The sequence below is a fragment of the Microcebus murinus genome, chromosome 2, assembly GCF_040939455.1.
Source record: "Microcebus murinus isolate Inina chromosome 2, M.murinus_Inina_mat1.0, whole genome shotgun sequence".
NCBI classification, from domain to species: domain Eukaryota; kingdom Metazoa; phylum Chordata; class Mammalia; order Primates; family Cheirogaleidae; genus Microcebus; species Microcebus murinus.
Genome location: NC_134105.1, coordinates 46,419,094 through 46,446,517, shown reverse-complemented (window position 1 = coordinate 46,446,517; position 27,424 = coordinate 46,419,094). Strand labels below are relative to the sequence as shown.

Here is a 27,424-nt window from a genome sequence, read left to right as displayed (position 1 = left end):
CTTTTCTCCCCAACTTTCTATTTTGAGAATTTTAATGCTACAGGAGAATTTTTAACAGTACACCCCTAAAGCTTCCCCTGGATTCACTGGCTGTGCACATGTTACTGCATTTGTGCCATTATTCTCTCCTCTGCATCTCAATCTCTTTTCCAAGGCCCCTGTGTGTTCTCCCTGGAATCCAGCCTCTGGCATCTTCCCTGGGTGCAGCAGAGGGCTGGGCCCGGAGAAAAGCAGCGGGCTTAGGGGCGGGCTTGGGGGCGGGCTCGGGGGCGGGCGGGCACGGAGAGGGGCCAGGCTCAGGGCGGGAGTGAGGCGGCCCGGGAGGTTCTAGGCAAAGCAGAGGCAAGGTGGGCAAAGGGTAGCAGGGGCTGTGCTGAAGTGCGGGGGCGAGGACAGGCAGGGACAGTAGACTTCTCTGGCCTCAGAAGAACAAGTGGACGTCCTGGGCCAGCTCGCGGCGATGGGCTCCCTGGCGGCCGCCCTCTGGGCCTTGCTCCATCCCCAGACTCTCCTCCTGGGCGCTGTCATCTTTCTGCTCTTTGCCGACTTCCTCAAAAGACAGCGGCGAAAGAACTACCCCCCGGGGCCCTGGCGCCTGCCCTTCTTTGGCAACTTCTTCCACCTGGACCTTGAGCAGTCGCAATTGGCACTTAAGCGGGTAGGCGCAGGGAAGGGCCCCTAGCCCTGTCCTGTCGCTAACTCTGATCTGCAGGACAAGGGACTGAGGTGGGGGTGGGGGGTGGTTGGAAGCTCTGTGGCCGGGCAACCAGGTAAAACCTTGCCTTGAGCTTAGTTCTTTCTCCTGTTTCCCCTCCTGTCAACAGGTATGATTCTACCTGCCCTTTCTAGGGGTGGTGTATTATGAAGAGTACTGGGCGTGTTGTGTTATTTAACTCATTTAATTGTGTGTTATCTAGTTAAACACTGTTAGAACATCTTGTTTACAATATGATTGCTTTGATCTCTTTTATATTATCCTTAAAAATGCTACAGTTCTAGGAAGCTTCATTTCCCATCTGTAAGATGGTGATAATGCTACCTAAATCCTCATCATTTCCCAACAGGATAACTCTCACCCCCACACTAAATGATCCCCTGTCTTCAGCCACCTCCCCTGAAGTTCACTCTCACTGAAGGAATCATTTAAAATGTTATTTCTCTGCTTAAATTTTCTCAGTGCCTCCCACTGCCTCCCAGTGTTCAGACTCCTTCCTGGGACCCTTGGGTCCCTTCTAGATCTGGCCTCTTTCCACCTCTTTATAATCATCTCCCATCAGGCTCCCTGACTCTGGCCACTCTGAATTCTTTAAAGTTCTCTCAGACATCAAACACTCTTGAGAAAAGATTCTCAAGAATCTTCAGCTGGTTTCCCTGCCACTCAGCACAGGTACTTTGCTAAGAGACAACACTGACAGATGATGATAGAGATTAAATAAAAGAGTGAATGATTGACATGGCTTCTATTTGGTGCACAACAGGTATTAGTTCCCCTTTCTCTACACATGCCTGGAGTACTTTAAATATGTGACTATATGCTGTATTCAAATACAGATGGGCAGATCTTATTACTCTGGGAGAAATGTCCAATTGGTAACAATAAGTGACAGGATTAGTCACAGAATTTTAAAGCTAGTCTCCTAAACCTGTGCCCTTCCTTAAGAAATTAGTTGTTTAATTTCCAAGTATTTGGAGATTTTTCTGTTATTCTTCTGTTAATGATTTCCAGTTTGATTCCATTATGGTCAAAGAAATAATTCTTTTAAATTCATTAAAGTTGATTTAATGACACAAGATACAGTCTTGTGTATGTATCATGCATGATCCATTTATGTGTATAAACATATCATGCACGTTTGAAAAAAAATCAACTGTTCTTGGGTGGAATGTTTTGTAAACATCAATTAAATCTTATTGGGTAATGGTATTCTTTAGTTGTCTTATGTTTTTGCTGACTTATTATCTACTGATTCTATGACTTTCTGAGAGAGGTACGTTGAAGTCTCCCACTACAACTGTGAGTTTGTCCATTTTATCATTCAGTTCTGGTAGTTTTTCCTTCATGTATTTGGAAGCTGTGCTGTTTTGCATATACCCATAGGATTGTCATGTCTTCTTGGTGAATTCACCCTTTTATTATGTAATGTCCTACATTATCCTTGAACTTTACTTTATCATAATACAGCCACACCAAACTCTCTTTTGATTAGTATGTGAGTAGTATAAGTTTCTCGTCATTTTACTTTTAACCTACTTATATTACCATTATATTTGAAATGAGTTTCTGGCAAACATTATATAATTGGGTCATTTTTTTCATTCTGCCAATTTCTGTGTTTTAATTGGTCAATGTAGATCATTATATTTGATGTGATTATTGATACATGAGGATTTCAGTCTACCATCTTATTATTTATTTTACATTTTTTTCCTGCTTTTCATTGTTCTGTTTCCCGTTTCTTGTCTTCCTGTGGGTTACTTGAACATTTTAAAAAATAATTCTATTCTTATTTATCTGTGGTGTTTTTGAACATATCTCTTTGTATTGTTTTACAAGTGGTTGGTCTGAACATTACAATTTGCCTATGTAGATTATTGCAGTCAACTAGTGTCAACATTTTATCCTTCAAGTGAAATACTGATACCTTACAACCATTTAGGTCACTTTACCCTTACTATTTTATTAGTATAATTCTGTTAAATATTATCTCTGCATACATTGAGAACCACATCAGGCAATATTATAATTTTGCTTTTAAATGACAAATGCAAATTTTGAAACCTCAAGAGAAAAATAATTGATTGTATTTACCCATTTATTTACCCTTTCTGTTGCTTTTTCTTCATTCCTGATTTTCCAAGTTTAAAATTTCCTGTCTGTTTTGAATAACTTTCTTTAGCCATTCAGCACAAACATCAGGTGTGCTGGCAAACATTCTCTTAGCTTTTATTCAGCTAAGAAAGTCTTTATTTCACCTCTATTTCCAAAGTATACATTCATTAACTATTGAATTCTAGGTTGCCAATTTCTTTCATTCAACATTTTCAAGCATTGTGCTACTTCTTTCTGGTCTCCTTGGTTTCTGATGAGAAATTTGCTGTCATTCGTGGAGTGGTGTTTGCTTCCATAACAGAGAGGTAAAAAGGCTAAGGATTTCTGTCCTGTCAGCCTGTCCTTTTCCTGTCTTTGGGCTAAAGAGAGTAGGCTTTTCTGGGAGGTAGCTTGTCTCCATCAATTGGTGTCATGATTAGTACAAGTAAATCGGGATGCTTTTATTCAGTCTTGCCTGGAATGCCAAGTTTGATCTGTGCCCTTGCTGTACTACCAAGATAGATTTGAGTAGAGAGGTTAGATGCTCCCTCTAATGCCACAAAACTAGCTAGTGATGAAACTTGAGACTAGGTTCTTATTCCTGGCCCAGTGACTTTTCATCACATTGTTTATTTTTATTTTATATAGGTTGCCATTTGTATATTCCTTGGTGTGAAATACATGAAGTTCAAAGGTGTGATTTCGTTATAATTAATTTTACATTCTTGCGATTGGAACACATTAAATAGAAACTAATAGATCTCACATCAGAATTTTAAGTTAATTCTCATTTAATCTTCATGATAGGCACACAATTTAGGTATTATCTTGTGGCATTTCCATTTTACTATGAAGTAAACGGGCTGAGAACAAATAGTAAAGTGACTAGCCAAGGGTATTCAGCTACACAATGGCAAAACAAGGACTTGGACCCAAGACTATTTGACTCAGATACCTATTCTCTACTTATGCTACATGACTTCTCACAATATAGTTTGAGGATACTTGATTTATTCATGGGTTTATTTCTTCAACATGCATTTATTAAGTGTTTACCATATGCCAGGTATAGTGCAAGACAGTGTGTGATGAAATGCGTAGTGTAAATGCTTGGTAACCAAATGGATTATCAGGAGATGGGATTACTGTGAAAGAGAAATTCTGGGGATATCTTTTGTAAAATGCTGGAATAAATAGAGTAGAACTTTAAAGAAATATTTGATGTTCTACCAGTAGCGAAGTAGAGTAAAGGGACAGGAGATTTTAAATGGGAGGATGGTCTGAACTAAAACACAGTGAGCGGACAGTGAAGAAACTGTTCTCTTTGTATGGTGTGATGGGAGCTTTTCTCCCCAGCTCTCACCCAGCCCATTTTCTACACTTTCCTTACTATAGCCATATGGCTTGTTTTAGGAACACTTATTACTATTTAAATGGCAGAAAAAGTCATCAGACTATGGTGGGAGAATGGTAGTTAAGATTGATAAATTGCTTTTAAGAAAGTGACCCCAAAATACAGTGATGTGACCAAGATTGAAATTTATTTCCCTTTCACAATGGAGTTCAGATTTAGGCAGGAAGTTCAGGATAGGGAGGCTGCTTTGTACCACAGTGTCTTCTAACACCTCCAGTTCCTTCTATCTCACTGCTCTAGTCCTCCACCAACACCATCATGTATGAGTCCTGGCCCATGGGGAAAGGGACAGGGGAGGTGGTGAACAAGCTGCTTTTGTTTAATGAAGTGACCCAGCAGATGCACACATAGCTATCCTTGTGTCCCATTGGCCACAGCTAGACAGGCTGGGAAATGTGGCCAGCAAATATTTAGGGAGCAACCCTAAGTATTTCTCCTGCAGAAGAACAGAGGAGGAAATATATTCATCCTTTCATTTAAGGATGAGGCCTACAGAATGTGCTGGAAAGAGCCTAAACTTTATGCCACCACCTATGTGCTAAAATCACTGTACCTGTTTTTCTGAAAACTGGGAACTCTTTATAGGATTTTTATTATTAATATGCAAATAAAATAAGTTAATTACTGTCAAGTTACTGCCAGAATGCTTAGCACATAGTTGATACTTACTTTGCATATTTTCCACTCTGCCCCTCTTTAAAAGTTTGTATCAATAAACTCTAGAAAAGCCAGTTTTGGGCTGCATGCCAGGCATCATTTATCTCTCTTGGTCACTAGACGGGCCACAGTAGCCCATTGTCTGCTCTCTGGTCCTCCCTTCCTTTGTTGATGTGATTATAAGAATCCTCTTTCTAAAATATGCTCCCTAAAATATCAATTATAATAATACCTTTATTATCGATTTTAGTATTACGATTACTTATCACCACAATACTAAAGATGGGAACTAGGAATATCCCCTGTTTTATAGATTTGAAAACTAAGACACAGAAACATTAAATAGTTCTCCCTCAAATCAAACAGAAAGTAAGAATCAGAACATAGAGTCAAACAGGCTTGTATGAGTCCACAATCCAAACTCTTAAGCACTCACATCACCTCTCCTACTCAAGCATCTTCAGACTTCCAATTGCAAGCAACAACAACAAAAAAAAATCCAAAATCTTTTACTCGACATTAAGACTCTCCTCAGTCTAGGTCAGATTACCTTAGCAGCTTTGTCTTCCATCTCCCTGTCAACTAGGAAGATACTTCTTCCAGTAGCCTACCCTAGCCCCTGTTCCCCTATGTGCTTCCTAACTTTCTCCCACCAAATAATGTATTGTACAGAATGGCAATACCAAGAACTAATCATTTACCTATATACCCCATTAGATTTTGAGCACCTGGCCTTGGTCCCCTACATGGTCAGTGCTCTGTAACTAATCAACCTTGCTCTGCAGTCAGACAGGGTAGCTGTGTTGTTCCCAAACACCTGCATCTTCACCTCTGCACCTGCACATGCTGTTCCTACAACGCAAATCTCTTTGCTGCCTTGTTACATGTCCTTTTGCTGGCTCCTTGACCTTTATTTACGATCTGACTCAAATCTCATCTGCTCTTAGAAGATTTTCCCAATATCTGTGGTGGAAACTCATCCCTCCTTGCAATACCTTCCCATCCCTTTCCATCAGTATTGTAATATGTGTCATCAGCCCGCCCTGCCGCCGCCCCAGTGGCAGGGGTTGGGAAGCTGTGGACTTCTTATTTCAAGATTGCTTTTTTTTAAGCCCCAAAGGATATAAGAAAAGCTTCATCTTTCTCTGCTGTACCTCTTTTAATAAGTGGATTTATGCTGTAAAATTTGGATTCAGTCAAAAGACCAAACTTAAGGATCTAGAAGGCCACATGTGGCCTTAAGGCCGCAGGTTCCCCACCCCAACCTCTCCGAAGAGACTTTGACACTTTAGGAAACACCATATCTTGATCTTTGTATTGCCTCCACATGTATCAAGCCAATGCCAGAAGATGCCTCCCATAAAAACGTGATGAATTGAGCATGAATTCGATTTCCACAGACTGTTCTCAGAAACCAGCATAGCCCCAAGAACTACCCGTGAGAACATTATTCTTAGCAGGAGTGTTCATGGGCCACGGGGGACAGGTAAATTCCTAAAAATGCATGCATAACTGTATGTATACAGGATTTTACTGGAGAGCAGATCTATGACATACACTAATTTTTTAACTGAATCTATAACTCAAAATAGGTTAAAAATCACTGATATCAAAATTTATTCCTCATTTCTTTAAGGTCCTTTTATTTCTTTTTTGCTTTATTGGATAGAAATGCGTTTTACCTATAAAGGCAATGCAGACATATTGAGATAGCATATTAAAACAGTTTAGCAAAAGAGAGAGAGGGAATCCTACCTCTCTTTGTGCCCACCCTGCCACCAACCCACACACTCCTGCAGCCACACACACACATACATACACACATACACACACACACACTCAGCAGTACCTCTATAGGTCTTGGGGATATGTCTTTCCAGAGCTGGATGTAATGAAAATAAAATTGTATTTGCAACTTTTTACTATAAGTTCTACATATCAATGAGAAAGTAGTTGAGTATTCCAACACAAAAATGTTTAAAAGATATCAATAGGTGATTTAAAAGGTATAACATATATAAAACATAATATTGAGGGACAGATGTTAAACCTTAGAGAAATGTAGAAACATCATGCATTATGTGTGCCTGTTAGGATTACACACACGCACTAACACACACAAATGCACAGCTCAGTGCTGGTGAGAATTCAGGGAAACAGACACTCTGAGAGTGTGAATTGGGACACTCTTTTACATTTTTTCTTTTCCTCTCTTTGTGTCTTTGTTACATTTGTCCTTAAATTAAGTGGAATGTCACTGAATTTAATATCTCTCCGTAGTAATGATCCAATCTCTTGTCTCATTAATCTTTCACATATAGTTTTGCTTTATTCTAAACATTTATTTAACTCCATCATATTTTTTAAACCCTTAGTGCTACATTTGGAATTTTATTCCTAATATTAAATTTCCTGTTTCCTATTGCTTTTGTTTCACTTTTATAGCACCTGTTTCATTTTTTTTCTTTTTCTGTTTTCTGATTTTAAACCTATTTTTACCTTCTGAACTATCTTATTTGTAATCTTTTTTATTCCCTTATTCTGTTTCTTTTTAATAACTTGTTTGATGATATAATCAATATGTATACTCTGCCTTACAAAGTCCTTTCTGATGCCCTCTGAGTCGTTTAATCCTTGTGAAGCAATTGCCACAGTGACTGGTACAGTGCACTTAAGAGTTGTTAGGCATTGCTGTAATCAGTCCCAGGGCTCCAGGAGGTTGTTTCACCTATCCAGATTTACATGGTTGATAAAACCATAAAAGTTTTTGATCCAGTTTTGCTGAAGTAGAAATATACATGGTCAGAGAGCTGATAGCGATTGAACTCTGAAGAATTTTATTTCAATAAGGATTAATGTAATTCTGAATCCCTCCCAAGTATCAGCTGAGATTCTAGGTTGCACACATTGCCAACTAGGAGTCACTTAACTTAACCTGAGATTTTTCAGCTCTTCCAAAAACAACTTCATTAAATATTCTTAATTAACCAAGAAATTCTTCTTGCAAATTCTTCTTGCAATTTCTGAACTCCATTCAGAAATTCCACAAGGTGAAATGCAAAATCTGCTTTATGTTTAGGGACCCATCACTGCCATTTCTTACAAGTAATCTAGAGTCAACTGACTTGAGATTGAACTTTGGCTCTCATGGGTAGGACGTGCGGTGCTGGAGGTAAACAGAGACTGCTGGAGGACACTGGGACAAAACAGTGATGGAAGGACTGGGTTCAGGCCTGGTCTTTAGTGTGGGGGTATGGTGCTGGGATGAGGCTGAATCCAGTGTATTGGCTCTGAAGGGGCCGTGTAGGTCCGGGGCTGTAGGAGTGGCATGTTGGAGAATAAGCACATGGGGACCAGGGTCAGGGAGGGAGTCACAGACACCTGGAGGACATGGAGCCTCTTTGTTTGATACCTTGTACACAGCTACACTCAACCCAGGCAGACACAAGGCAGGGGTGGGGTTTAGGTAGGGACCTGTCTTGATTAGATTGGAAGGACTTTGATCAGTGACTGTAACTGTTCTCCACCCCATGTCTGCACATCCCTGCACACGTGTGCATGGTCATAAACACACCCACACACTCCCGTTCTCTCTCACCCTCTCCTGCCCCCAACTCTCTTACTCTCCACTCATTCTCACATTCACTCTCTCATTCTCACCAAACTCTAAGTTCCTGGAGCCATCTTTGTATCATGTCTTTGTCCTCAAATCTTATATAATGCCTGGCAAATTCCTTGCCCCAACAATAGCTTTGTCAGCTTGGCTGCGTTACTTCAACTCTGACTTATTTTCATTTTCTGAAAGAACAGAAAAATTGTTACTACTGAAGGGTACTTATGGGATTAATGAGATAAAACTTGAAAAGTGCACACAGGGAATGTGGCTTTGTGTGACCCCGAGTGTCTCCTCCCCACATGTCCGTGAGCTCTTGTTCTTTCTGCCACTGTGAGTGCACATCCACGGCCCTTTGCACATAAAGCTTGTTTACTCCTTGGACGCTTGCTGAGTGGCTGTGCGCCTGGACCAGAAAACAAAGCGCCTTTCACACGGCTGCTTTCATCCTTCCCCACAGAACCCTTTGAGACAGGAATAACTTTCTCCCTTTTACAGATGGGGAGTTGAGACCCAAAATGTGAAGTGACTTCCCAAGAGCCCACAGCAACTGAAATGCATTGCCAAGATTCTGGCGTCACTCCAGTGCTAGAGAACTTTTCTCCATGCCTGGTCCACCCTGTAGTGCGCCTTCTGCTGTCGAGCACGTGTTTCTATTATCTATGCCCAGTGTAGGAAGGGGGCGTTCTCTTTTGGTTAAACAGATATTATGATTTACTAACAAATCCTGCTTGCTACACAGACTTTCCCTAAACATATCTCAGCCTTGAGTGGGGCTTCAGATGTGTTGAATTCTCTCTCGTGGATAGACTCTAGGAAGCTTGAGGTTAGAGACCTTGTTTATATTATTACAGTTACATGCTATGCCCTGCTCTAGGGAAACATGCTGGATGCTCACTTAATTCATGCTGGGTGAGTATATGAATGGATGTTTATAAGGAACCTTGCACATCTGAAGTGAATTGATTCTGAACTTTGTTGAGAGGGGGAGAAAAGGAAACAGAAACATTCCCATGAGACCGGATGCCCACCCATGCACACACACTCCCTTCAGTGAGAGCCCCTGCAGCTGCACACATACAAACCTCCATTTGTGAACACTCAGGTGTGTGCGTGTTCAGCTGTGACTACTTCACTGTTTTTCAGTTGGTGAAGAAATATGGGAACCTTATTGGCCTGGAATTTGGACCCATATCTACAGTTGTTATTACTGGATTGCCCCTGATCAAAGAAGCCCTCGTCCACATGGACCAGCACTTTATGAACCGCCCTGTTTTCCCTCTCCAAGAACATATCGTTAAGGGAAATGGTAAGTTTCTTGGTCAGTTGAAGTGCCTCTGACAGTAACTTTCCAACAACCTCCAGAAACTGGCCTCGTTGCAAACATCCTGCCTTATACGAAAGCTGGGTGCCCACATTTCCTGATTCAAGTCACCCCATCAGAGCACTTCACAAGATCACCCATTCTAGAGATTTGGGAGAGGCCACATGCCCTGCACAAACTCACACCAGATGCTTCTATAATGACGTAACCACTTCACCCAGTTTTGGCAGAGGAAAAGTCGATGTGTTCTCTCTCTCTCTGCTGTCCCGTTCCAAGCCTCTTCCCAGAGGAAAATGGATGTGGATATGCTTCCTTCTGCTGCTGCTTTCTGTCTCCAGCTCCTTATGCTCTACCATGAAGGCCGTGCTGACCAGGGATCTCGAGCCTTCTGGTCTATGTTAGAACAGGCCGGCAGGATTACTTAAGATTATCATTAAAGAAAATTAAACATTTAAATATCAAAATGAAATCTCAAATCTATTACTCTGTCAAAGCACCATTTTTGAGGTGCTTCCTAATTCCTCTTTGAAATGTTAATCAGTTAATTCTACATCCATTCACTGTACTATCTCCCATGTGAAGCACGGTGCTAGGCAGGAGTGATACAACAGTGAGTAGAACAGATACAATCTATGTCCTTATGTAACTTCTATTCACTGTAATAATCTAAAGCCCATAGTGTATGAAGATAACTCAGGATGCACTTAAGAGGGGTATCTAATGTAGTCCTGGGATTCAGGAAAAGCTAATTTATTGAAATAAAGAAAAATCAAGTAGTAAGAAAAGAATATAAAATTTCGTGAAGTGTACAGAAGATAGTTAACTTGAGGAATTGAAAGGTGGCCCATGTGACAATCACAAGGATTAAAAGGAGATAATTAAATGAAAATGAAGCTGCTGCACTTGGCCAGGGATACTTCATGCAAGTTCTTATTAAGGATGCTGGTTTTGATTCTAATAACAGAAGTTCTTGAATGGTTTTAAGTAGTGAAGAAAATTATCATATTAATTGTATACATTTTTAAGACTCATTTAGACTATCATTTAGAGAATGGACAAAAAAGAACAAGAGACTACTGTAGACTTTTGGGTTATAGAAGTTGGTAGCTTGGACCTAGGGGGTGGTGGGAAATCATAGTAGGTTAGACACAGCGTAGTGGCAGGGAAGACACATGGATTCAAGACATCCAGGAGGTGAGCCTATAACACATGATGGCCTAGATGCAGGGAGAGTGAGGTGTGGAGGTGACACCCAAATGGGTCAATGATGGAAAGAAGGAACACTCAGAAAAGGACAAGGTGTTTCCTTTGTTTGGGAATGGGTAGGGAGTTGCATGGAGAAATCATGAGTTCAAGCATGGATATGCTGAGTTTGAAATGCCTTTAGGTCAGCAAAGTCAGGCAGTTGTTGTATTAATATATATGGGGCTAGAGCTCAGGGACAGCAATAGATGGTCACTATCAATAGATGCTATTTAAAGTTTTAGGGAGTGATGAGATTTCCCAGAAATGCCATATAATATGAAAAAGGAAGAGTCTTAAGACCTCATTTGAAGGAACTCCACCATTTCAAGATTTAATAGAAGAAGATGAACCAGCAAAATATGCGGGAAGTTGCTGGAAGAGAATTAGAAAGAATATCTGGAGAGTGTGGTAGCCTCAGAACCACTGGAAGGGAGTGTGTCCAGAAAGAAATGTCCGATGCTACTGCAAGATCAAGTAAGATGAGGTCTTACTTGGATGTAGATGTAACTTACTTGGATGTGGATGTGGGTCTTCCTTGGAGGTCTTAGATGTGTCACCCTGGACGTGACAGCAAGGAGGGCCATTTCATTGGTGACAGAGGCCAAAGCCAAGTGTGAAAGGAGTGGAGGTTGCTCTGGAAGTGAATAAACAGAACGGAGCATGGCCTCCCCTGTGTTGTGGACAGATGATGGTCTGTTGAACATACCAAGACGGTCTCTTCCCTTTGCCTGTGGTGTCCTTTCTGTGTGGAATATTCACCCTCCTTGCTCTCTTGAGTTATTCTTTCATTTTTTAAGGCCTGTCTTAGATAAGAACTCTCCTATAAACCTTTTTTTTTTTTTTTTTTTGCTTCAAGTATATTGACTTTATCTGATCCATAAGTGCATTCCTAGAATTTAGCATGACATGAATGTTTAATTTTACTTATGTGGCTAATAATCGGTGCATGGGCTTTAGAATCAGGAAGACCTGTGTTTGAACAGCTGTTTAGCCATTTGCTGTGCGAGCTCATGATGTTTATTTTATCCTCTGTTTCTCAGGTTTCTCATAATTAAAATGGGGTTGTGGTGGTAATAATTGTACCTATCCAACAGAAGTTCTCTGAGTACTAAATTGCAGAATGCATAAAATATTTACTAATGTGCCTAACATCCCAAGCAGTCAGTTATGTCCACTGCTTTGGGGTGGTTTATCTGAACGGTTTTCAAGTGCATGAATACCCTTCTCCTTCCCTCCATTGATACACATCCTCATATCATTTGCTGGATATTCACATTATCAAACCTCAATACCATAGTATTGACTTTCTTTTTCCCAGGATTGATCATGTCCAATGGCCAGGTGTGGAAGGAGCAAAGAAGGTTCGCCCTGACAGCGCTAAGGAACTTTGGTCTGGGAAAGAAGAGCCTAGAGGAACGCATTCAGGAGGAGGTCCGCCACCTCACTGAAGTAATCAAGGAGGAGAACGGTGAGTATTTTGGAGGACAGATGTAGGAGACTGTGGCCCCTTCATTCATTGGGTAGATATTTATGCAGTGCCTAATGCTTGTTTTCTGCTCAGCACTGTGCTAAGTACTAAGCATAGAGCAGTGAAAAACAAACCATGACCCTGCCCTCAAGGAGTTCTAGCATTAAATGCATGAAGATGAGCAAAAAACACATTACTGAATTTAAGTCCTGGTCATCAGTTTGACTGTGGCATTGACTCAGTACTTGCTGTATGTCAGCCCTAGTGAAAGGTGGTGTGGCCAGGCCTCATGAATGGTGCAGTACTAGGTATGCCCTATGTCATAGAGAGTAGACTTTCAGTAGGATCTAGAACAAACCCACCTTGTCCTTCCTCCTCCTCCAGGACAGCCTTTTGACCCTCACTTCAAAATCAACAATGCAGTTTCCAACATCATTTGCTCCATCACCTTTGGGAAGCGATTTGAGTACCAGGATGCTCAGTTTCAGGAGTTGCTGGGGTTACTGGATGAGGTCTCATATATGAGTGGTTCAGTTTCTTGCCAGGTAAGGAAGTTCTCTTTCTATGTCTTGGTAAAGGACATTGGGGCTTATTGCAGATGCAGATGGGTCTTTGATTTTAGTTTTTTCTTGGTGGGGGTAGATTGGGGTGAAGTTGCAGCTATAATATATCCTTTTAAATTTCATTTATTACAAACTTATTTGAAATCAATCTGTTGACTCTACTGTTTGGAATAATATTAAATTTTTGCCAAATGTTTGACATATGCATTAAACATTTCTATTGTTCATGTAAAGTTCAAAATTGTACATGCATATTTCTATTCACCTATGTAGTCTGATCCATCTAATATAGCATTCCCCTTCCACTTTTTATCTAATGGTTAGAGAAATTATTCATGATCATTGCCTATATGCATTATTTCTTTGTAGGATTTAAATTGGTTATACTATAATTTTTTTTTTCCCTCCTTGCAGTTGACATATGGTTATTGATTCTGTATGGATTAACTTTGGTAAATTATTAACACTATTATAATTAATCTTTGGATGGCTTCATAGACAATCATGTATATGCAAATAAAAGTAGCTTTGTTCCTTCCTTTCTAACCCTTATCCATTGATTTCTCTTTCTTGCTTCATTGTGCTGGCTCGGGTATCCAGTGTGCTAAAATTTCCTACTAAGATGGTAGATTTTTCTCATTCTCATTATATTTCTGTCAATTTTTACTTTATAGCCTTTACAGCCATGTTGTTAGTAAATACGTTTCAATCATTATTTCTTCCTAGTAATTGAAATTTCATAGCTCTTTACTAATGTTCTTTGTGTCTATTAATATTTTCTTCCCTAGAGACTGTTTTGTCTGATATGAATAAAGGTAATTGTCTTTCCTTTGTTTAGTGTCTGGTTACTACTCTTTTATCCTTCTACTTCTACATTCCTATGCCATTATATTTTAGATGCTTCATTTTTAAACAGCAGAAAGCTAGATGTAATGTACATATCCAATCTGAAAATCTTTGTCTTTTTTTTTTTTTTTTGGACCATCTAGTTCCTTTTCTTTTGATCAAAATTATTACCACATTAGAACTAATTTCTAATCATTTTATGATTTTTATCTGTTCTTTTCTCCTTTTTTGACTTATTATGAATGACTGTTCTTCTCACTTTACTTTTGCCTGTGGTCACATAGAAGATGAACAGGCTTCTTCTATTATTTTAGTCTTTCCCTTAAAATTTTAATATTCATAATTAAACCAACAGCTTCAACAATTATTATCTTTATCCTGCCATAGAATACACCTGATCAATGATTTAGGTTCCTCATGTCATGTCTTTTAGTTTGTTCGTCTTTTAATTCAAAAGTATACATGATTATTGTGTTTGAGGCAGGAAATGTTTGTGGCAGGAAATGTTTGCACATATTTACTGAAATATTTGCCAGTTTCTTTTTTCAACATCCCATTTATTTTACAGCCTCCTCTTGAATTTTCTTTAGTGAGGGTAGGTTGGTGGCAAATTTTTCAGTTTCAGTTATTCAATAATATCTGTATTTTGCTCTAATTAGAAATGTTTTTTATTTTGACTGTTTTTTTTTTTTTCTACTGCATGTTCAAAATGTTATTCCACTGACCTTTCAGTTCCCACTGGTGCCATGGAAAGTCAGCTAGAAGTAATTGCTGTTCCTTCAAAAATACTCTTTTCCTTTCCCTCTGGCTGCATTTAAGTCCACATTCTCTTTACTAATTATTAGTTTCACTGTTGTTTATCTAGAAGTGGATTTCTTTTTATTTATTCCTGACAAGTATCTTGCCTGGGAGATTTATGGGCCCATCCCTCCAAAACTGATAAAGCAGTTAGCACGAATCCTCATATGTGAAAAGGACATGATGAATATGAGCTGCTATTATTGTCAAAGTTATTTTGAATTCCTTGTTTGCATTGCTAGTCATGGCAGTCTCGAGTTCTGCAATTCTATTTACTTCCTTCCTATTAAGGCAGAGTCTAGGAGGTCACGAGAGGTTAGTGGGTTCTCAGCTGACTGCTGAGTCCAAGTCTCCGGGAAGAGAACACAGGGGCAGCAGGGTAGGAATAATAAGCCTTTCTTGGAGTTTCAGAACATCCCAGGCTCTTTAACAGAAAAATGCACTTACTTTATCTGCATTAATTTTCATAATAACTTTATAAAGATTAAATGAGGCAACACAGTGTGTGGAAGGTGGCATGGGAGTGTGCAGGCAAGTACAGCGAGTGGTCCACCAGCTCCGTGTTGAGTGTTTTGTGTATCTCGCATCATTCGGTCCCCAGAACCATGCTGGAGCCTGACTGGCAGCTACTTAAACTAAGGATCAACAAAGTAAAAGTATATTATTATTATCATCATCATTATTATTACTGTTACCAACTATTATAGCTAGATTGGAGGAGAACTAATATTCACACCATGTCTGTCCCATTTTAACTCTAGGCATTTTTCTGTTATGTGACGCTCTCACTTTTCCACCAAATATTAGAGAAGGTTTATTCAACAATCACTTTATTTCAGTGAAAACTGTGCGCTCTTACTCACATGGAGATACGACACGGTTGGGGAGACAAATGCACACACACACACACATACACACGCACACTTGTTAGTCATCATTGCTATAACAGAAAACAAAATGAGACAAGGGAATGGACGGAGGGTGACAAAGGTGCAGCCACTTACAGGATCATCAATCGCACAGCTCCAAGGAGGTGACATAGAGCAGAGCCCTAATGAAGGGATATGTGGACACTCCAGGCAGAGGGAACAGCAACTGCAGAGGCCTCAAACAGGAGCGTCCTTGCTGTGATCCCAGAGGCCACTGCTGGACAGTAGAGAGCAAGGTTAGGAAGGAGCCAGCCAGTCTGCAGGGCCCAGCTCAGCGGGGCTTTCAGGCCAGAGGAGTGACATGGGACCTGGTCGTAGTGTGGTGGAAATCCCCAAGGACTGAGAGCCAAGGAATGAAGTGACAAGGTTAAACTGCTAAAAGATCCCTGTGGCGCCTCTGGGGAAGGCGGGCTGGGAGTGAGGTTGGCAACAGAACCACAAAACTGTGGAAAGCTCTCCTTACAGCACCCAGGGAAGGGAATGGTCGTGCTTTGCACCAGGATGGCAAGCTGTTGGGTGGCCAGGAGTGGTACAGGCTGGATGCATTTTGGACAGAGAGCTGAAGTGCTTTGCTAGAGGGGTGACAGAGAAAAAGGGGGTCACGGCTGATCAAGGTTTCAGTGTGAACGAAGGAAAGATATGGAAAGGGAAGTTGGCTTCTGTTGTGTTAAAAGGTGGAAAAGTGGCATCAAGGTGTGTCCACAATTGTTTTCTTTTCTGCAATTAGCTCTACAATTTCTTTCCATGGATAATGAAATTCATTCCTGGATCCCACCGAACTGTCATCAAAAACTGGGAAAAACTGAAATTGTTTGTTTCTCAAATGATTGAAAAACACAAGAAAGATTGGAATCCTGATGAAACAAGAGATTTTATCGATGCTTACCTCAAGGAAATGGCCAAGGTGAGGAAACCAAGGTTGTTTACTGTGTTTTGTCCTTAAAGAGCAAATAGGGCTACGCTAGTTTCCTATTGCTCTTGTATCAAATTTCCACAAACTTGATGGATTGAAATAGCACAAATTTATCTCTTACAGTTCTGGATGTCAGAAGTCTGAGATCAGTTTCACAGGGCTAAACTCAAGGTTTTGCCTGGGCTAGCTCCTTTTGGAGGCTCCAGAGAAAAATCTATTTTTGTGACTTTCTTGGCTTCTAGAGGCTGCTTATATTCCTTGGCTTGTGGCCCCATCCTCCATCTTCAAAGCCAGTGGCATAGCCTCCTGTCTGCCTCTGGTCTCTGTTTCCATCCTTATGTCTTCTCCCTCTGGCTTTGACCCTCTTGCTTCTCTCCTATAAAGACTCTTCTCATTACATTGGGCCCACTGGGATAATCCAGGATAACGTTGCCATCTCAGAATGTTTAACCTAATCCCATCTGCAGAGTCTCTTTTGCCATATAAGGTAATATCCAAGGTTCCAGGGAGTAGGATGTGATGGACAGGTTTGTGGGCTATATCTCTGCCTACCAAAGGGCAGTCAAACTTAGGGCAGTATTTCAGAAATGGTAGGGTAGCATTAACACAGGACTCGTGAGGCAATTGAAAGCACAGATAGGGGTTTAATGTGAATGCCCAATACTGCCTTCATCGCCCATTGTCTCTCCTCTACCCATATCTGAAGGGGCTGCACACAATGGGGAAAATAGCCATTGAGCCTCAAACCTCTGTTTTATCATTAGTCATGCCTGAGCCCAGTGATTTACCCCTTCTGCCATGCCCCGCGGAAGAACACAAGGAAAGCTGTGCTGGGTGTCACAGTTAAACCTTGGGGCCTGAGTGGGACTTTGCCTTCCCCCTTCTCCTGACAGCATCCACTTTCCAACATTATAAGCCAGAGGCAGTATGGGGGTGCAAACTGGGCACATGACCTTTTCCTCAGTGGCCCCTTGACTAATATACATCACTGAATCAGTGCCACAATCTTTACACATCAATTTTTGGATTCTCCTCATGGAACGGACAGAATGATGGATTTCTTTCTTTCATTTTACCTTATTGACATACCACTAATAGAAGAATCATCTTCTCCCCAGACAAGGATTATTTTCTTCCTTGATGGTGTGCAAGTATGAGGTCATGAATATTAGCAGCAATGTTGGACAAATGGAAGCTTCCAGAGGAGCATAGTAAAGATGATGGGGTATCATGAGAAATGGTTATCGAGTCAGAGTATTTCCAATTGGAAAGGAAAAGATTAATCAGGAGACAGGAGAATTGTTCGTAAGAGGAATTCCATGTATTATTTCTGTTTTCAGTACGAACATTTGTTGGGTATTTGCTATGTGCCCTCGCATCTCGCATAATTCATTATATCATCTTAAGAGATGTGCATAGTTATTTCCATTTTATAAAATAGGAAACCAAAGCACAGAAGGGTTAATTAACTTGACCCTTGGTTCTACAGGTACTGAGTAAAGTGGCTGAGATTGGAAGACAAATCTATCTGGTTCACATCCAATTCTCCTTCCACTGGACTAATAGCTTCTCCCAAATTACAGGCATAAGAAAATAGCTGTCTTTCATTTTCATCCACCCAAAAAGCTTCCAGCACTTGGGGCAGGACGATGCTAATGATATCGCTATAATAAGTCCCTGCCTCCTGAAGAGGCCAAAGGGAAAGTTGTTTCTTCTGGGGAACTTCCCTTCCAAACTCCCTCCTAGGATGTAGTCCCCATGGCAGTTATGGCAGCAAGGAATCCTGTGAATAAACTAATGTACAACATTAATTATTGTTCTTCCTAGAATGCAGAAAAGCCTACTTCAAGTTTCCATGAAGATAACCTCATCATTAGCACTCTGGACCTCTTCTTTGCTGGAACCGAGACAACTTCTACGACCCTGCGCTGGGCTCTGCTTTACCTGGCCCTCCACCCAGAAATCCAAGGTGGGTGTGTCAGTGTGTGTGCCCCGCCCAGGACACAGTGATGCCTCCTAGACGCACTGCCCAATGTAGGAGCCACAAGAGAACATCATACAATGCAAGCCGTGGTAGAATTGTCGTGAGAGGTGGGGATTGGGAATGGGCACATTCTTCAGATTGCCTGTCAGGGTGGTGATGGGCTCAAGAAATACAAATACAAGAGTGAATCCCTGTCCTCGAATAGCTCAGAGCCAAGAGGGAAAGCAGAGAAGTGAATCAACATCCTGGAAAGTTCCAGGCAAGAGTGCCATTCTCATGTGAAAATCTAGGGGTGCCCTTCCCTTCCTTTAGATAACGCCTTTGCATTTCCTCTGGATAATGTCCAAAGTCCTGAGCCAGCTATATAATCCCCCTGATGTGCCCCTTTCTGCCTGACCAGTCTCCGCCCTCCCGCCCCATGCCTCAGGACAGCCTTACTGCACTGCATGCCATTGTCTCTGCACTGTCTTTGTTTATGCCTCTGTGTCCGGACACCTGCTCTTCCCTCTAGCAAGAACGTGCTTCCCAATTTCTCTGCGTAGTAAACTTGTGCCTCTTCTTGAAGAATCTGCTCAAATACTCCTCCCTAAGACGTTTCTCCATTGCCCTGGGAAATTATGAGCATTTCCTTCCTCCAGAGGTGACTCAGTTTGCCTCCATTATTGGGCTTGTCCCACATTATTTCCATAGTTTCCCCACAGACTGTGTCCACTCAAGAGCAGTGACTGTTCCCATCATCTCTCTTCCTCCAGGCTCCAGAACAACCTGAGCACATGGGGGATGGGAACTGTTATGATACAGTTTTTCACATGGTGGGTAACATTTATTAATGAGGTATAAAATCAGTTTAATTGATCAAGACCAACGTTTTTCTCTAAGATACATGTAGAAAAAAGATCAGCGTGTTTGCCAGGTAACAAGGGTAAGTTTGTTCATGGAACTTTATTTCCTTCATTTATAGATTAACAGATGTATGCTTTATATGTGTGTATATGTACATATATGCATCCTGAGTCATGATGTAACATGCCTTTCTTACTGTGGGTTACACTTTTTTTATGTTTGAAAGCTACTGAGTTAGGGTATACATTTGGCTTATCGAGTAGAAGCTCCAAAATAACAATGGATTAAAATTACAGAAGTTTACACTCATGTTCATAACAATATTATTCAGAATAGGCAAGAGGAGGAAGCAGCCCTGTCTTCAATGATGATGAATGGATAAATAAAATGCAGAACATACATGCAAGGGAATATTATTCGGCCTTAAAAGGGAAGGAAATTCTGACACATGCTCCAACATGGATAAACCTTGAGGACATCATGCTAAGTTAAAAATTCTGATTACAAAAACAAAAATGCCATAGGATTCCAATTACACGAGTTATCTAGAATAGTGAAATTCATAGAACAGAGGGCAGAATGATGCTGGCTAGAGGCTGGGGGGGGAAGATGGGGAGTTGTTTAATGAATACAAAGTTTCAGTTTTACAAGATGAAAAAGTTGTGGAGAGCGATTGCACAACAATGTGAATATACTTAACAGTACTCAACTATACACTTAAAAATTGCTAAGATGGTAAATTTTATGTTATGGGTATTTTACCCTAATTAAAAAATATATTAAATAATTGATAGTAAAAACAAATGATAGAAGTTTATTTCTTTCTTGGGTAAAAAGCTCTAATCTGGACTTTGCAAAGCACTTCAGGTTTCAACTCTTTCCCACTTGTTGCTGTTGGGTCTAGAGTGATTTCCTTGCTGGCTGTCTTTAACATGCTCCCACTAGGGCTGCCTTTCCACCCTAGGAAGGGAAAAAACAGGGAAACACAGACCCTTGCTTTAAGGGCTTATTCCAACAATTAATCATCACTTTTGCTTACATTCTGTTGTCCAAAGCTGAGTCCCATGGTCACACATAGTCACAAGGAAATCTGGGAAATGTACACTTTATCTGCACAACAAAATATCTAGGGAAAATCTTTAGAAAAAGAAAAAAATGATATTGGGCGACAGCCACCAGTTTCTATCATTTTCTGGGTACTCACCTAAATCAGTTTATGAATACCAAAATATCTTTGTGATGCAGGTAAATTGAGCCCCATTAATCAGATGGGAAAACTGAGGTTCAAAGTGTTTAAGTAACTTGTGGCAGTAGTTGTATAAAAGAGTTTGTAACCTTCTTGGTCATACACCAAGGTCCACGTTCCACTCTTATATACCTCCTTGAGAAATTACAGTCTCTACTTCTGCTATGATCTGAGTATTGGTGCCCTTTCCCCCAAATTCATATTTTGGCCTAACTCCCAGTGTCATGGTATTGGAAGGTGGGAACCTTTGGGAGGTGATTAGCTCATCTATGCATTAGCGTCCTTATAAAAGAAATCCTAGGGAGCTGCCTTCCCTTTCCACCATGTGAGGAGGTAGTGAGAAGATACCATTTATATGCCATAAAGTGGGGCTTCGCCAGACACCAAATCTGCTGGTGCCTTGATCTTGTACATCCCAGGCTCCATAACTGTGAAAAATAAATTCTTGTTGTTTATAAGCCACCCAGGTAATGGTATTGCATTCCAGCACCCTGAATACAAAAAGACAAGATCCTTCTACAAGCATATTGATCCTGGTTATTCCATTCTTTAGCTGAGCCCAGCTCAAAGAGTGTTATGGAATTGGCAGTTTTCTAAAAAAGCAGTTTGAAGGGTTAAGAATCCTTTTATTACTTTACAATCTGCTCACTCACTGAAATACAATAGATGAGGCCAGGCACAGTGGCTCACACCTGTAATCCTAGCACTCTGGGAGGCTGAGGAGGGAGGATGGCTCAAGGTCAGGGGTTTGAAACCAGCCTGAGCAAGAGTGAGACCCCATCGCTACCAAAAAAAGAAAGAAATTAATTGGCCAACTAAAAATGTCTAGAGAAAAGTAGCCAGGCATGGTAGCATATTCCTGTAGTCCCAGCTACTTAGAAGGCTAAGGCAGAAGGATTGCTTGAGCCCAGGAGTTTGAGGTTGCTGTGAGTTAGGCTGATGCCACAACACTTTACCCAGGCAACAGAGTGAAACTCTGTCTCACAAAAAATAAAAAAGAGAGAGAAAGAAATACAATAAATGAGATCTTAGAGACCACTCCTACACCTCTAGATGAAAGCATGAAAGTTTAAAAAATAATGGAACTTCTTTTCCAGAGAAAGTACACGCTGAGATTGACACAGTGATTGGCCAGGAGCAGCAGCCCAGTGTGGCCGCCCGGGACTCCATGCCCTACACCAATGCCGTCATCCACGAGGTGCAGAGGATGGGCAACATCGTCCCCCTGAACGTGCCCCGGGAAGTGACAGCCGATACCACCTTGGCTGGGTACCACCTGCCCAAGGTAAGCAGGCACTCCCAGCCTCAGCTCTCCAAGCCACTCTATGAGATGCTGGAAATAGGAACTTGAGAAGTGACATGCGTTCTTGTCCTGAGGAGTCGTGTGAATGAGGAGAACGCTGTGTTACAGCTGATATAATACTAGATTTTCCTCCATGTGTGGCCTTTAGAATGTTAGTTTCACTAGATACTAAGTGCTGTTGTGGGGAGTGGAGAAGGGAGGATTCTAGCCCAAACGTGTTTAGGCAAAGACCGGCTTTCCTTTGCTGTGGGGCTCTCAGCATGTTCACTATGCTGACTGAGTTGTGTCTGTGGGCACAGCAGGCAGCAGTTCTAGGGCAGACTCTGCCACAGGTGCCTTTGCTTTGCCTTGGTAGAGCATCTCGCAGGACTAGGGACCTGGCCAGACTTGGGAAATTTTCTGCTTCACGGTCCTGGGGTTATAGAATGTGAGAATGTGAAAGGCTATTTGACACCAGCTGGGCCGAGATCACATTCGTGCTGGTGTTTCTAACATACTAGCCCCACAGGTATTTTTCTAGCTTTCGTATCTCAGGAGGAAGCCAATCCAGGTGTGTGCAGAATTAAGTATTAGAAAGGAGAGAAAGGAGTGAATATTTGATTCTGTGTCATGGATCTAGCATCTTTCAAAATGTTTTACTAAGTTCTCAGAATAACTCTGTTATTTCTGTTTTGTGGATTGGGAAGTCATAGCCCAGATAAAATAAGTTTGCATGAGATCTCTTATCAACAAAGTGGTGAGATTTAGGGATCTAGTCTGATCTTTTGTACTACCCCATGCTTCCTCCATGGGAGTTGCTTTTCTTTGAAATTAAAGGCATCTCCCTGCAATGTTCTCAATTGGTCCCTGTGAAATGCCCTGTCCTCAAAGAGGGACTATGATCTCACTGCACCAGCCACTCCTATGATCCCTGCAGACAGCTCTCTTTCGCCCCCTGGTGTCCTCTCCCCACACTGCACCCTTACAGTTCCTGCTCTTGCTTCCTCTCCACCTTGGCCAGCCTCTGTGGCTCTACTCCAGTCTCTCCAAGTCACTCCAAGTATGTCATACTCAGGGAAGATCTCAAGAGGTAGAACCAAAAGAGCTTGCCCATTAGAATCTCCTTGCTAACTGTCCCTTTACTATTTCCTTATTGATTGACTGTCTTTGGGATAAAGGCTGAGGTCTAAATTCCCCAGGTGCTGTTTGCATTTTTCTAGTAATTCATTTAACTCCAGGGAACCAGCCCAGCTCAACAGACTTCTACACTGATTTTTAACATCAGATTTACCAACCCTCCTAGGAACAGAGAAATCTAATTAACTGTATGTTACATGAATTTGACATCAAATTGACCTAGTTCAAGTCATAGCTCCACCCTCTCCGCTGTGGAACTCTGGGGATGACATTTGACCTCTCAGAGCTTCAGTTTCTTGGTCTGCAAAATGTGTTTAAACCTACCTCATGGGATCCAGAGTTAAAATGAGGTCATGCACGTAGAGCATTTAACCCAGTGCTTGGTACCGAAAGAGCTCAAAATGGCAGTTATTATTCTCTATTAATTGAACAAATATTCACTAGGTACCTGAAATGCTCAGATCTGGAGTAAGAACCCTGAGCAAAATAATCATGCAACTACATCCTTACAACCATGCTAACTGCCCACAGGAAAGAACTCACTGGGTTCTGTACAGGTCCACACTGGCAGGAGTGCTCAGGGAAGGCTTCCGGAAGGAAGTGAGGTTTGAGCTGAGGATTAAACGATGATTAAAAGTTATTTAGGTTAAAGACCAAGTGAGGAGGAAGAACCTTCCTGGCGAGGCAAATAGCATTTAAAGGACATTGAAATAAGAGAGCATGTGATGTGTTTGAGAAGCTGACAGGAGGCCACCATAGAGGGAGCACAGGCAGGGGTGGACAGTGGCCCAGACAGGGCCAGGTAATGGGGCTTCACCCTGAGAGTGATGGGAAGGTGCTGAAGGGTCTCGAGTGTGAGGGCTGAGCCTGTGGCTGATGTCACTAGATCATGCTCGAGGCTCACTCTGCTTTCAGGGCGTGGAGCAGATTGAAAGGGACAATAGGATGTGGGCACAGGTAGGGGCTATTACAGGGAAGTGGTAGCCTAGACTAAGGTGGTGGTGGGCATGGAATGCAGGTGACAGAATCAAGAAAAACTGAAAGTAAAACGGACCAGTCTCACTGATGGATTGGATGAAGGCAGAGTGAGAGAGAGGCTCACCCTGGGGTTTCCTGGCTTAGCTAGTACATGCCTGGCTGGAGAGGGCTCCCATCACTGGGCTGCCTGATGCTGACATTGGACCTGCTATGGGGAGTGGGGGCAGGGTACAGATGTTAGAGGGAAGAGAATAGGAGAAACACAGTGAAGGACACATCCTTTACCCGTGTGGAGCTGCCATAGTTAGTACTTTATGACCGGTTCATGGTACAATGTGGACGGAGCGGATGTCACATTGTTCTCCCATCCATGCATACACGACCTCTCCCAAGACCCACACCGATATGTCCCAGTAGGAAAGATCCATTCTTCACTCAAATGTAGCCAAAATTTTGTGGTAAAATTTCCAGCAGGAAAATCCAGTGCAATTTATAAGGTGTTCCATGCAAAGATGACGGTACTGGGGGAGGCAGACTCAGCAGACTGTGGGTGGGATGAGAAGGTGGCTCAGGACCTTCCATGGAAGTCTGAGGACCACCCAGCCTCTGTGTGGGTGTGCTGCTTGGGTCAAGCCCAGCCTGAATCTTTCTGCCTTCTCTAGGGGACTATGATCATGACCAACTTGACTGCGCTGCACAGGGACCCCACAGAGTGGGCCACCCCGGACGCGTTCAATCCCGAGCATTTTCTGGAAAATGGACAGTTTAAGAAAAGCGAATCTTTTCTGCCTTTCTCAATAGGTGAGTTGCAATAAACAGGCATGCAGGAGTCTAGAATCCCTCTCTCAGCCTCCCCTGCTCTTCTCCCTGTAGTCCCTTGCTTTAGCTCGAATGTGTCCAGATGGCCCTGCCCAGAGCCATTCCATCTCCCTGTTGGTTGGTGCACCAGGAACCCCTGGCTGGGCAGTGCTCAGCCCGCCCTTCCTTCCCACACCCTTCCTGCCTCTGCGGAAGATGCCAGTTTCCCTTGTAATGTCCTCCAGATCACGGGGACAGACACCCTGACCCCACCTCTCCCTCTCAAAGAGGGGAACATCTGCCATCTTTATTGAGTTTTCAAATGTCGCAAGTTCTTTTAAGGGATGCCCATTCACATAGAAACAGAGCTGATCTACAATAAGGAGAGAAGGAGGGTCCAGGAAACAGGGTTACTTATCCACCCTGTATCAGTCAGACTCTGACCACCACTGGCTTAACTGGATTGGGTTCCGCTCTGTAAGCACTGCCTGAAGATGTCCTTGTGATTTTTTTGTTTTAACTTTAAAATCTAGTTCATATATTTGTATGATAGATGACCTGGAAGGTAGCAAACATGATGTAGTGAAAACACTTTCTCTCCAGTTTTTAAGCTAGCCAATTTCAAAAGTGTATTTTTAACTCATAACATTGTAAAATCAATAGCAAAAATGTTTAGTATATTACAGGTATCGAGGCAATATGTTGCATGGATTATTTCAAATAATTTCCTTATTCCTTAGTTTGAGAAATATTTACTGACCATCCACAGACAGGGTCCAAGTATCCCCAGGCCAAAGATTTGAAATCTAATGGTCCTGGTTTTCATTCTTCTAAAAGCAAATTCATACCTGCTATCTCACTGGGATCCTTGCCCAGCCAGGTAGCACAGGAGAGAGGGTATTTCATGTATATGACAAGTGGCTCAGGACCACCTTCAGCCTCTCAAACAACTGAGACTGCAAGCATGCACCACCATTTCCAGCGAATTTATTCTACTTTGTGCTGAGACGAGGTCTCACTATATTGCTCAGGCTGGCCTTGAACCCCAGTCTGAAGTGATCTTCCCACCTCAGCCTCCCAAAGTGCTGGGATTATAGGGGTGAGCCACCACACCTAGCCAAAGGGCATCCTTTAAATTGTATTCTTCTGTTTTTTAGAAATTAATCAGATGAAGGTAATGATAAGCTACTATACAGCTGCAATGTTTACTATTATCCAGGTGACATTTTTAAAAAACTTTGTTTTGTGTATAGATTGTTAAATTATTTGATCCTTCTGGATTAATTTTGTATCCCTCACAACATACACAGTAAAATTCTCATCATAAACACATAGACATTTTCACTAATGACTAGAAAGGTTGCTTAATTTGCCCCAATCACATGGTTACTACGTGGAAGGAATAGAATTGGACCTCTGTCCTTCTGATTCCAGTTCACCCACATATAACAGGGAGTGGGACGGGACCAGGGCAGTGCCAAGTGTGAGCTGTGGGGAGCAGGACCCAGCCTCGGGCCCCAGTTTAGCAGCAAAGGCTTGTGTGTGGGCAGGACCGTGTATCACAAGGACTGCACAAGGAGGGAGGCAGAAGTGGTTCCAGTAGAGAGCCCATCCATGCCAGCGAGGTCTCCATAATTGAGGAGAATGTGGCATAAGGGAAAGGTAACTTGTACCTTAGAAACCTTCCTCTGATAGTTAATTATAATTTGGACGGTTTCCTTTTAAAGATGGGAAAACATTAACACAGAGATTTATTATTGTTTCATTGTCTGCATTTGTTGTTTGTTAAGTTTTAACACCCTTAGGCTAGACACCCACTCTGTAGGTCAGCCCAGCCTTCCAGTTCTATGATCGCACTCCTTGCACCTTCATCCTGCAACCTCACCTGCCTGACCTCCGATGGCATCTGACTTTGTGATTCAGGACTTCTGCTTCCTGTGCCTGGGTGAACCCAAGTGGTGGTCCGACTTAACGGCTGCCCATAAAGCCCTTCCTTGGCTTAGGATTTACAGGTTGTGGCTGAGGATCCCAATCCCTGCTAGGCACCAGTGCCACCTGGGAGGACAACTCATGTTTTGATTTTGTCTTTCAGGAAAGCGGGCATGCCTTGGAGAACAGTTGGCCAAGTCAGAGCTGTTCATTTTCTTCACTTCCCTCATGCAAAAATTTACCTTCAGGCCCCCAGAAAATGAGAAGTTGAGCCTGAAGTGCAGAATGGGCATCACCGTCTCCCCAGTCAAGCACCGCCTCTGTGCTGTTCCTCGGGCGTGACGTGGCAGGGAAGGGAAGGGGGAAGGAAGGAAGAAGAAGTGGCATGTGTTCTGAAGACACTGGTCACTGCCCAAATGAACATAGACAAAACAAAAGTGACCCTGAGGAAAGATCAGAGGAATAAAACTCAGGGGAAACTATATCCAAATCTGAGCTCTGCTTTCTCCAAATAAGCCTTGGGAAAGTCATTTAAGTGCTGAACAATTTACCTTTTCATCCAGGCGATGAAAAGAGGATAATGATTCCTTCAGTAAAGAAAGTTCTTGTGAGGTTCTAAGGAAATAGTGGCCTTTAAGTGATTTATAA

The 27,424-nt window shown here is 42.0% G+C and overlaps 1 protein-coding gene across 1 annotated transcript; it reads left to right on the top strand.

Annotated features, from left to right (window-relative positions):
* Positions 1–281: 281 nt before the first annotated feature.
* Positions 282–27,258, top strand: CYP2J89 (cytochrome P450 family 2 subfamily J member 89). The gene is made up of 9 exons (XM_012785147.3): positions 282–658; positions 9,640–9,802; positions 12,381–12,530; positions 12,915–13,075; positions 16,394–16,570; positions 18,407–18,548; positions 21,750–21,937; positions 24,712–24,850; positions 26,940–27,258. Exons 1-9 carry the CDS (start codon positions 461–463, stop codon positions 27,116–27,118), a joined length of 1,497 nt encoding a protein of 498 aa, XP_012640601.3. The 5' UTR covers positions 282–460; the 3' UTR covers positions 27,119–27,258.
* The last annotated feature ends 166 nt before the right edge of the window (positions 27,259–27,424 follow it).

Bases quoted from the DNA above. Each gene is read 5' to 3' on its own strand.
- CYP2J89 (XM_012785147.3), top strand. From the start codon at position 461: ATGGGCTCCCTGGCGGCCGCCCTCTGGGCCTTGCTCCATCCCCAGACT. The intron at 12,531-12,914 runs GTGAGTATTTTG...CTCCTCCTCCAG, and splicing joins AGTAATCAAGGAGGAGAACG to GACAGCCTTTTGACCCTCAC. The intron at 24,851-26,939 runs GTGAGTTGCAAT...TTTGTCTTTCAG, and splicing joins TTTTCTGCCTTTCTCAATAG to GAAAGCGGGCATGCCTTGGA.